Raw genomic sequence first — 12,343 nt, 5'->3', positions numbered from 1 at the left:
GCTTTAAGATAATGAGGTTATGTTAAAAAAAATCCCAATTTTTTTAGTTACAAGTTAGTTTAATAAGCAGTACTATTCCAACTATAAACCATGTAAAAGATGGATTATTTGCAAAAATAGAACAAGATTATTAATTAACCTAAAACATGTTTTGCATTTACAGAACTCTTTTTCTCCCAACAAATTTGATGCAGACCAAAATATTTTTCCATATTCAGTTCTCCTCCTTAATAATGAACCATGAAAGGTTCATCCTGAAGAAAATTGCATCCAGAGTCTGCAAAGGATAAAGTTATTGATCATTCATGGTAGCTAGTATTCCCAATATCAGATAGTCCCAAGAAAGCATTGTTTATTATCGCTGATTGAACTTGAGTTATGTATGAACAAAGAGAAAGCTAGGTTTAATCCAAAGATCATTTAATTTCATGGAATTTTGTATTGACTTTAATGGAGTTTGGATTTATTCTCTTTGAGCAGGCAAATACCCTAAAGATTTAACTCTAACTCTGTTTGGAAGTCTAGATTTGTGTCTTTAATATCACTTATGCTTATATACTTTTTTTCTGCATGGTAACAGTGAAACCCACTGCACAGTGCATAATGTATGGTTCTTGAACTGCTAACATATGAAATAGTATATTCATATCCTACCACTTCTAGATTTCTTGATTTAGTTGCTCCTGTTCAAATTCTTTGAAAATACTTTGAAATATTTTCTCTTGCCCCTTAGAAGAAAATCATCCTGGGAGCTCCCATCCTCCAGTCAGTATTGTCTGTATATTATGTACAACTGTACACATCAGTATTACACATGATAGAAATATTTTAGCACAACTAACAAGACATGTAGGCTGCGAATGTATATTGAAGATTATTTGTAACTGCTAAAAAAAAGCAAAACTTTTAAAAGGTTTCTGGTACAGTGTTGTTGAAGATGAGATAATCTGAAAAGGATCTTGATAGTTTGGATTATAGTACTACCTAAAAAGATCATGAGTTTCTGTTGAACTTCTACAAGTATTTTTTACCTTTTATTTGATTTCCAATTAATTTTATTTTATTTTTTATTTCTTTTTTCAGCACAAGCTGAATATTAAATATCCCCTGAAAATAATCAGTAAATTCAATGTAATGACAATGGGAAACATTTTACATCCCGCTATTACTACATCTGTAACATACATTCTTAAATAACTAATCTTCCATATTTTCACTTTTGAAATAAGTGCATAAGTAGGTAAGAACATGAATAGCTCTAGCAATATGTTGATACTAAAGTGATACTAAAGCTGAATAGATGACTGTAATGAAAAAAGACCAAGAAATAGTATGAAATAAGTAAAACATCATATGCTCCGATATTGAAAGTAAAATGACAAAAAAATAAAAAAAGTTATTGCTATATGCATTTTCTATTTATCCATATATTTATTTATGATTGACATAGAACAGAGTATCCAAGTAAAAATGCTTATGTACCTACAGGCAGTGACTCTGAAATCTGTACTTTAAGGACAAAGAAAGGTCGCCAATCTCTCCAACTCCTAGTTCTTTGTCAAAAATGGACACAGTTAATGAGGTTTGTTTGGTACAGCACAAATTCTCAGACACAGATAGAGATCCTTTCAATGGAAACAAATTTGTTTGGCTTTACCAGGTTACTTAGCGATTAATAATAGCCTTGAGATGCAGGTCAGAAAGGTCATCGTACCCGCTTGCCAACACAATCTAAAATGTGCAGCTAGTCTGGCTTTGCAGGCTTTGAGGCCCCGAAACACTATGCATAAAGTAAAACAGGCTATTTTCCAACTTCTTTTTTCATATTAATAAGCAATTTTCAAGAGAAGGGTGGCAAAATGGGGGCCATGCCACTCTAAGTAATTCATTTATTTTGCAATTTAATCTTATGTTGGAAAAAAATTACACTGCTGAAAAAGCATAGCATGGTGATTTTTAAACGTCAGTGTGCTTCATAAGTAACCTTGTATGAAATATTGTATTAGCAGCCTTTAACAGTAAACTGCAACAAAAAATATTTCCAGAGTTTGAAAGAGACCTATACATCTTTTCCGATCTTTAATTTATTTCCTTTTCATTCTATTTTGTCTGTTACATTTGAAATAAAATGTGTAAATAGTTAATTTTTTACTTACTGTAGTAGATAAAAACTTGAAAGATAGCATGACATAAATAAAAATTCTGCACTGCAATTTCTATGTAATAATTCAGTCTTTCACATATATTGATGAACTATTTAAATGTTATGATAGTTCAAATATTAAGGATAAATCAGATGCACAATCTTAAATATACTTTCAGAAGTAATATGGTGTTCCAACGGACTTGTTCATAGTAGCAAACTAATTCACATGTGTATTGTGACAAGATTTGGATTTTGTCCTAGTGTGTCTTATTTAGTATCCATTGAAACAAGTGGGACTATTAACTTGGACATTTAAAATATGTTTTGCTGGAATATTTGAATTAACCAGATATATGAATAGTGTATTTTTCTTTGTTTTTAATTTTACCATTTATTCAAATGCTTTTAGAAAGAAAGACTAGAATTTACTAATCTAATTAACTTTTAAACAATCTAAATGCTTGACTGAATATATTTGGTGTCTTTGGCATGCCAGTTAATTTGAACTAGCCATTTCTTAATAACAGAAGTAACAAATGCTAATCAAACCAACCTTTTTTTTACCTGGGTCAAAAATTCCATACATGTGCACTGTGCACAGTAGCACAGAATTTTGTTTCTTAGAGAATGCTAATTCACTCCACTGTTTGCATAATTTATGAGAAACCTAGTTCTATGAAAGAAGCCATTGCAGTGGAATCAATGCCCATTTTTTCTAAAATGGTCAGTTGGAATCATGAGTTCTCTCCATTCTTTGACAGCTGGTATTAGGTACAGTTCTAAAATTCTTCTACAATGAAAAAATGTCTTGTAACCTACTGAATACATCCATTTTGTTGACACTATATTTGCAAACTTCTTTCATACACTGCCTCATGAGACAGTAATGTTTTTTTTCTTGTTGTGGCCTGTACCGTTACTATCAGACTAGAGTATAAAGTGACCTGTGCAAGAAACTTAATGCTATGGAAGCTCCTCTTAAAGACATTGCTGCATAAGAAGCTTACATCCAGTTCTCTGTGCATAAGTACTCAATTTTACAAAAGGCTCAAAGGTCTAGGAGAGAATATCAACTCTTATCCTGTGTTTACTGCACTTCTTTTTCATGTCATCTCTCCTGTCGTAGATCAGAAAGAGGTGTCACAACGCACTAGTCAAAACATAAGTGAACAGCTTCTATTTTGAGACTGAAGGAAAATTACTGAATTAAAATAACTTCTGGTTGTAAAAAAAAAATCAAACAAATTATTCTGAAAGTCAACAAAGTATCTATAAATGTTAGTTTATCCAACTATAATAATGAGGATGGACATATTCTTCAAAGTAATAACTAAGCAACATGAATTAATATACTGTTTTTATCATTTTAATACTATTTCTTCACAGCTATCTCCACGTAGTGTCCTGCTGCTGTGGAATTTGATGAACTGTAATTTTCCATTCTAGTGTTGCAGTATACTGCTAACAGTTAATAGCAAAACACCATGAGGTAATAAAAGGGTTAAAGTAAAATAAAGCAATACCAGGTCTTTTATTATTGCCATGTGATTGACAGATTTACTTTATTACAGGAACGAACTTCAAGAGTATACAGAAATGACTGAAAAGGAAAAGAAGAAGAAAGACTTAGAAAAGAAAGAAAAGGAAAAGAAATACAAAGCCCGAAAGATGCATTACCTCCTTAGCACTGAGCAGGTTGGTATACCTGTCCCTGACAGCTCATGCAAACCACTTGGGCCCCCAGCCTGACAGAGATAAACTAGCAGGCTGAATGGGACATGACTTGTTGAAAAGATATCACAAAGACACTACTTCGAGTTCAATTTAGTGCTTTTCTATAGGCAAGAGCAGGTACCATGACTATTCCACGACAGCAGCTTCATAGAGGCAGCATCAGCACTGCTGGCAGAAAGAGTCCAAGTCAGCAGTTTGATCTGCCACTGTGATAACACAACACGAAGGGCATAACCTCGCTTTAAAAACTCATTTTGACTGGCTTATTGTTGTGTTGTTGCACTTGTCAAGAACTAACAAGTTATTAAGCTGAGGAGGGATTTCATTTTTTCCCTCTTTTGTAAATTGAGCTAATGCTGGAGCTGGTTCTGTCTTCTCTATGTTTTTAAGACAGATTGTAAATGCAGTTTTTCAGCCAAAGCTTTTCCTAGAACTGCCTGAATCAGCTTATTTAGCATAATTATTTTTACATAGAAATGCCTCATAAATTTTAAATATTTACTGATTAACTTGTTTTTTATTGATAAAAGTGATATATTCTTCAAGCTTTCTTATGTATGCTGCTTTGCAGACAGCATAGCCATAGATCTTAGACAAAATGAAAATGATTGGTAATACTTGTACTTTTGCCTTTTGTTAGTGCTCTTTTGTGAACTTTCACATAAACCATAAGTGCTTAGTGATTGGTTTTACTTCATATGAATAAGGAATAACAGACAGTGGGGATATGTTGACATGAAGTAAATTCTTGTTTTTCTTGATTCTTACTCATTTCTTACTTTACGTATCTGATTGGTTATTTATCTCTATAGACTATCTGTGTGGAAGAAGTGTTAATCCTAAGGAAAGCAAGAAAAATACCATGACACTTAGTGACAGAAAAATTAAAATTTTCTTCTGTTTGGGAATCATTTGTAATCTAGACATTAATTAAAATATACATACATTGACTGGATATCAGTTATTAAAAAAAAATCAAATTTCAAAGAAAATGAGAGTAATTATATTTGCAAAAAAAATAGCACAATAAAAATGCTATTGAACAACAACAGAAAAAAATTCTGAATGACTTTTTTCTGTGGGAGTTAGTAACTAAAAATAATCCAGATTTAAAACTAGAATATTAACAATATTCTGTGCATTGTTTTTCTTTTGTTTTATACTATATTTGCGTTGGAGAAACTTATGTAAAACAAATAGGTAAACATTAATACATTTACCTGGGGAAAAAAAAATGGATTGTTGTTGACAGTTAAGAGGCTTGCTGTCTAAAAAGATTTTATTAAATTAGTTCACTTCTGATAATACTGTCTTAGCAAACTGTGACACATACTTAAGGAATGGCAAGAGGGGCCTTATTTCAGCCATCTACCTGGAGGACTTCTGGTAGTGGGTGGCAATAATAATTATGATCTGATGAATTTGGGTTTTGATTTTACAGAATTACATAGAATTTAATTTGCAGAATCTTTCAGAATAAAAATATACTTGATTTTGCTTGCAAAGATGACTTGTGTGTACAGTGACTCAATCTACAGAATTTTTCCTTTATCACAGAAATTTGCTTCAAGCACCATCTTTCTAAGATAGTATACTGAAACATGAGTGAGTGTAAATCAAAGGAACACCTACAAACAACCGGAAAAACAGCAACCATATATGTGAAATAAACAATTTATTGTCATCAAACTGTGTATTTCACAATTCCTCGTAATCATAAAATTGAATATCTTCCAAAGATACAGAGCAAATGATTTTGTTTCAGAATTTACTGTTTTGATGCTTTGTGCCTGGCATTTTGCTCTCAATATCCTTGCTCTTCTGACCTGACTACAGCTGCTTCTTGCTGTCTTCAAAGGATAGTTAACTGGATTACTGAGCAAGATCTGTTCATTGTCTCAGCATAACCAGGCAGCAAAAGTCAACACTTCTGAGTGAGTAAAGGAAATGGTATCAATTGTAATCAGGGTACATAGCAAAGGAAAAGAGAAAGCTGATAAAACTGATTTATTTTAAAGTCATGTATTAACTGAAGCCCAGTCAGTGCAGTTGGTCTGCTAAAGTTTTTATAGTAGTCGAACTGAGCCACATCAGGGATCAAGTCTGCAGATACTCAAGTTATATGGACAGCATTACAAAATATGTATTTGCAGTAATACTTTCAAATATGTTGTATACTTGTGAATCTTTCTGTTTTATTGCAAGCATGGAAAAAGGTGTGTTTACCTATTGTCAGAAAGGAATTGTCAGTAAAGATATGTCAACTTCCTCCTTCTACAAGCTGTAGCCCGCAAACCTATCTCAGAAATATGTTACAGCTTAAACCGGGAAATAATCAAGCATGTAGCACTACACTGTGTAGCAGATAATACAGTTATCCTTTCTGGCTTTAAAGTCTATTAATCCACTATTGAATTCAGAATTTGCATTCTACAGATATAATCTTATTCCACTGATTAAAAATATATACATGTATATAAGGCTGTGCCAATTCCTAATTGCTAGCATTATTTTACATTTCAAAAAGTAAATCTTAGAAATGTACAGGGTTGTCTAGTATATGTTTATAGTAGCATGGCTAATGGTAAAGTCAACTATTTTTTCTTGTATTAACTTCCTATTCAAGCGTTTATTTCTTTCATGAACTGTTACCTTTATAAAGAAAAAAAAAAAGAGAGAAAGAAATTGAGGTCAAACTCTGAAATAGTATGCATTATTTATTGTTGTTGGAAGCAGGTATATACACATAGCCTTATATAGACAAATTTGAGCTTGCTTTGATTACTTTCCAAGCCAATCTAGTGCTATAACATGGGGCTGAACCCAAACCAATTAGCCTTGTTGAGAGCCATGGTATATTAGCGGTAGAATTAATACAATTACACAGCTTCTAGTAAGCTCAAAATATGAGCAGAATAAGTGTGTGAATGCTTTAATCTCAGCCACAGGAAGTTTGATCTACCTAAAAACATTGGAATGGCATGCCTTCATTTAAATTGTTTTATCTGCATTACATCAATTTTTTTTAATTTTTTCTTTGTCGTACTGATTTCCATTAACATGAAACAGTGACATTCAGGGAAATAGTTGGATTATAAAAACTGTATACTATTATACTATGTTTTACAATTTTCCTGTGTGTTTTGCAAACAATTAACGGAGCGTGTTTTGACATGGAAATATAACAAAATATGACTATTTCCTGTTGCTACTTGCACAAATACATTGCATTTACACAAACATTTTAACAGACATAAGCTGTTCATTTGGATTAAAGAATTATTTTAGCAAAGAAGTTTAAAGAGAAGAAAGTTGAACAAGTTTGGTTATTTGCATAATCAATAACTAATAACAGTAATAATGTTGATTTACTGCCATAGAATTACTGACTGTCTTTCTATGAAAATATTTTTTTCAATATGTCCTGCCAACTTCAAAACACAAAAATGTTTTTTGGCTTTTCTAAAATACAACAACTTTTTTTTCTTCTTTTTTTTGTCTCTAGTACCAGCAATATCTATGCAATACAAATATAATGCTCTTTACGAGTGTAAGAGTTGGCTTGAAAAAAAGAAAGCAAATTTTATTTGATTTAAGCTAAGTTAGTTGCCAAGTAATGTCTGGAAAATTGAGTATGAGCTCTAAATCTTCATGGTTATGAAACACTGAGCTTTTAACATATGCCAATAGTTTCATTAACTAGTCAAGTAATATCTGACACATATGAGCTTCCTTTGAAGAAAATTTCTCCTACATGATTCCTATAATTATGAAAAAAACAGTCAAGTTAGCAGATGATAAATTATGTTGTCTGCTCCACCTACTGGTTGCTTTTTGCAAGAGATTCTAGTGTAAAAATACAGCAAGAAATAAATCTGTGAGGTAGCAACTACAAGGCTTCCAAATAAAATTTCATTTTAAAAATAACATCCTCTATTTCAAATTTCATTTTTTATGTATGTAGGTACATTATCCTTTTTTGTTTTTACCTTAACAATGGGATAAACTCTGACTTTATGATGAACACAAAAAAAATTGAAGTACATTTTTAACAAGACTTTGCCTTTGTTCAGAGTATTTCTTGTCATTTATTACTGGTAACAGAGTAGAAATAACAATGTAGATCTATTTCTATTTTTTTTCTTTATTTTTTCAGTTGTGTTATGAATGAATTACAAGTTCTTGTTGAGATGTAGAACTTGAAATAATTAAGATTTTATTGGTCCGTAATCACAGTGTAATGTTTCCATTACAGTGGTCATAATCTGTTTTTCAGTAATAAATGAAAAAGATCTTTAATGTTAATATTTATTATAAATATGTTTATCTATATATATCATCCATCTCTATCCCTGTAATTCCTGTCAATGTATTCACTAAACTGCCTGTAATTGAATAGGTTCTTACTTCTCCTCTTTGTCATACTAGCAAGGTGGACAGTTGTAGGAAGGGCTGTCCTTTGCAAAGGACTGACAAAATGTAAAGTCAATGAAAGATGGATTAGAATTACTGAATACACTGAAGGCACTTTGTAAAAGTGAATATGAAGAGTCCACATTTGTTGAAGCGTGGTTGAGTGATTCCTATCATTGGTATTTCCAACCTTCCAACAAATGTTTCAAATTTTGGTCCTTGCCTTACAATGATGATTAAAGTGTATGATAGACTAAATCCAAATAAGCAGTGTCAAGCTGGAATACTGAGGTGGATTGTTTAAGTATCTCTTGGTGGAGCGAGCAACAGTGTTGAAGTGAGTTTGATCCTGAGTGAGTGCGTCAGCTGCTGCTAGAACTACTGCAGCTACCCCTTTACTCTTTAGTTTTTTCCCATAGGGGCAACTGTACTGGATGAAGTAAAAGAGAATTTAATTCTCTTCTCTCCAACCTTCCTCTCCTTTTAAACAGATGAATTTATTCAGTTAACATTTTCAAAATTTTCTTATACTACCCTTAAATTTTTTAAGAAAAAGTGATCTGAATCTAGTCCAGAAAGCAAAACTTCTTTGTCATGTAGTGTCTACAAAAGCTTGGGGCTTAGCATAATTGTAAAACTTGTTTTGATATTATTGACAATGTGGTGTTAAACATGCATCAGTTCATCTTCTCATTACCCTGGCTTGTGGACTCAATCCCAGCCTGGCTTCCAAAACTGAACTTCATGTTCTTTGATAAATCCTGCTGAGATTAGATGAGTTAATATTGGTCCTCTTTTCAGTGGGATCTTCTATCTGAATGTGTTTACTCCTGAGACCTTGAAAAAAAAAGAATTGTGCAGTTCGGTATGTATGCCTACTCAGACTCTTGATTTATAATCATCAAAATCATAGAATCATAGAATGGTTTGGGTTGGAAGGGACCTTTAAGATCAACCTCCTGCTATAGGCAGGGACACCTCCCATTAGACCAGATTGCCTCTCTGAGCAACATGTTCCAGTGTCTCACCACCCTCACAGTAAAGAATTTCTTCCTAATAGCTAGTCTAAAAACTTCTAGTCTAAGATCTTCTTTCTCTTGAGCCCTGATCAATCTGAGGACCTGACTGAGTCAAACTGAAGGCTCTCATGGCCCACAGTACTGTCTCTGACAGTAACCAACAACATGTGCTTAGGGAAGAGTGAAAAAATGGGGCATGGGACAATATAATGACAAGACAAGAATACTCTCCCAGTTTCCTTCAATCAGTAGTTGAAGGACTTCTAGTTATTAGAGCTTTCAATTTTTGGATTATTAAAGTGTTCAGGTTTTGCCTCAGTATTCCTCCAGTTCCTGCCTCTCTTAAATACTGAGAAGGAGGAATAGCTTGAACAGAAAGAGTGCAAGCCCACAATATTAACTAGCCCTTGAACTGTACGTTCTTTGAAGACCAAGTTGACTCATTCTCCTTGCAATATTGTTTTGCAGCATGCCAGTTTCACAGCATATACTGTTATTGTTAAAAAGTTAAAAAATCTATAAATTTCATTTATTAACTACCAATAACAGGATAAACGTTATTTGAAATGAAACCATGTGACACTGTCTCTGGACACCTGGCAGTTTTATTCTTATAAAGATAAGGATTCAGTGAATAGAGCTCTGCCCTTTGATCTTCAGATGCACAGTTTAAGATACCAGGCTGCAAGTCTGGTCATTTTAGCTTAGTCCTGGGCAAACAGTCCACATCATATAATTATTATACATAATTTGTTACTATTGGCAGTGTCTGTTCAGGAAAGGCCAAGGACTGAGCTAGCATGAAGCATGAATTAGCTCTTACCTTTTGCATTTTATTTCTTTCCTCTTTACTGCAGTAATTTTATTATCCCGTCTCTAAAAGATTCAGAGAATGAAATTACCATTAATTATAAGTACTGATACATCCTGAAGATGAACTAAAAAGTTTATTTATTTTTTTAACGTAGGTGCCCTGATCACTGAACATCTCCACCTGTTCATAGATGATTACTATCCTCTCATCACTTCTCTGCCAAGAAATCATATGCTTCTTTCTACTTTCCAAAGCTTGTACCATAAAAAAATACTATTTAAATTAAAGAAGAAAAAGTGAGTTTTCCTAGCTCTCAGACAGACTTGCAGGTACATTTTAATAGCATTACTCTATAAAGCACTTTATGCTGCAGTGTTCTGTTATTATATTATTTCCAAAGGATTCTCAATTTACATTAAACTCTTCTTACAGTATTTGTGACAAGTATGTTTAATCAGAAAGCCTTCTTCACATATTCACTTCAGTGTTGGAAGCCAGATGTTTCTCTATATTCTCAGATACTCAGCAAAGGAAAATAATTCAAGGGAAACTATACTCACCTACAATCTCAATTCGCTTGTAAGGTATCTCAGTTAATGCTGTTTAATGTTTCTGTCAAAAAGAAGGACAAAGTAGGGTAAACTAGAAGCGGTCAGTAATTGAGCTGTTTGTGGTTCTGGAAGGCATTGTTCCTGAACAAAGATGTATTTTCATCTTAAGGGTTAATTCTGATTCCGAACTCCAAAAATGAAGTTTGAGTTATTTCTGCAGACAATCAAAAATGTTTACTTCACTTAGAATTTGAGCACAGGTCTTGCTCTTTCAGATTACACATCCTGAGAGCACTCGGGACCATAGTTCTGCTACTTAACACAGTATCATGGTGATGTAGAAAGAAGATAAGTGCTGGAAGCTAAAGTGTATCTCCAGAATTTACCCTATATGCACTCTACCAAAGCCATTTAGTGACAGTTTACAACCTGACTTCTGCATATTTTCCATCTTTGCTAATATCCTTTTCAATCAGCCTTTCCTTTTCTCTAAAAAAAGTGGCGATCATCTTTACTGGAGAGGGGAAGTATGTCTTTTTCAAGTGAACATGTTTCCAAAAGGATTTCTCCGTTTCTCACGCTCCCTAGAAATGAGACATTTTCATTCTATTCTTTAGAGTGAATGGGTGAAACTAAAATTGGGAAAAATAATTCATTTTAACCATGTTGTGCAACAGTATTGCACACTATTTTTCTAGAGGCTGCTCCTTGTAAAATCATTTTAGTTTGATATCTTCTACTTCAATGCCAACAAGAAAATTTGTCTGTTATTTTCTGTCCGAAGGAATGAGAAAGATCTTACAGTAACAGATCATCTGCTGCTAGAGGGAACTTACAAAAAGATGTAAAAATGGAGGTTTTGGGGGATTGATCCTATGTCAAGTCCTGCAAGTCAGTTGTTTAAAGATTTGTCCATATAGACATATCTTTTTCAGAATCTGAATTGCATAATCTGTTTCTATGTTTTTTTCTAGACAACAAAATTCTTCCTCTACTCCTGTGGATAGGATTAATGGCAGAGTTTAAAGGACAAGCTGTGTGATCTATCAGAAGTGTACATGCTGAGATCTTAGAAAAAACATGACCATATTTTGTGTTTTATTCTCAGTTGAGATGGCAAAAGGGCTGGATTGCTGCAGGGTCAGAAAACTCATGGAGTTACATATTGAATGTTGGCTTTGTGTATGATGTGCTACACGCTTTTAAGAAAGAATCTATCTTACAGAGAAATTACAATGTAGTACAAATATGAACTAAATCCTCACACATGGAGCCACATTCACACTCACTTTCATAGAGTGGAGCTCCATTGATGTTTCTGAAATAGTTATTGGGATAAATTTGCCTGATATGTAGTAACCCAGCTGGTGTTTATACAAGTTTGATGTGATGTGTGGTCTTACTGAGGTAATTTTTGAAACTGTAATATCAGAAGTACATGCTAAATTAGAGATGAGTGCATAAGAAGAGGGAAGGTCAGGGATAGCATGGGAGAAGTCATGAAGATAAAATGCTGTACATTTCTCAACAGCAAACCTTCTTGTTGATTAAGAAGTAGCACTGATGGTATCCTTGCTTTAATGAGACTTCAAGATGAGTGATGTACACACCAATTCTTTTGTTTTTCAGCTCTTAGGCAAGTGAATAGTATAATAGTAAAGTTATT

The 12,343-nt window shown here is 33.2% G+C and overlaps 1 protein-coding gene across 6 annotated transcripts in view; it reads left to right on the top strand.

The window, feature by feature from the left end:
* SPATA17 (spermatogenesis associated 17) overlaps window positions 1-12,343 on the top strand; it is an 86,285-nt gene that overhangs the window by 33,060 nt on the left and 40,882 nt on the right. For all 6 annotated transcript variants that reach the window (XM_021390234.1, XM_021390239.1, XM_021390235.1 and 3 more), the window contains one exon: window positions 3,718-3,841. In XM_021390234.1, the coding sequence (XP_021245909.1) occupies window positions 3,718-3,841 (124 nt within the window). The remainder of the gene's footprint in view (window positions 1-3,717; window positions 3,842-12,343) is intronic.

This window comes from Numida meleagris, chromosome 3, assembly GCF_002078875.1.
Source record: "Numida meleagris isolate 19003 breed g44 Domestic line chromosome 3, NumMel1.0, whole genome shotgun sequence".
Lineage (NCBI taxonomy): Eukaryota > Metazoa > Chordata > Aves > Galliformes > Numididae > Numida > Numida meleagris.
Note: the sequence above shows the minus strand (reverse complement) of the source record. Positions and strands in the feature narration are given on the sequence as shown.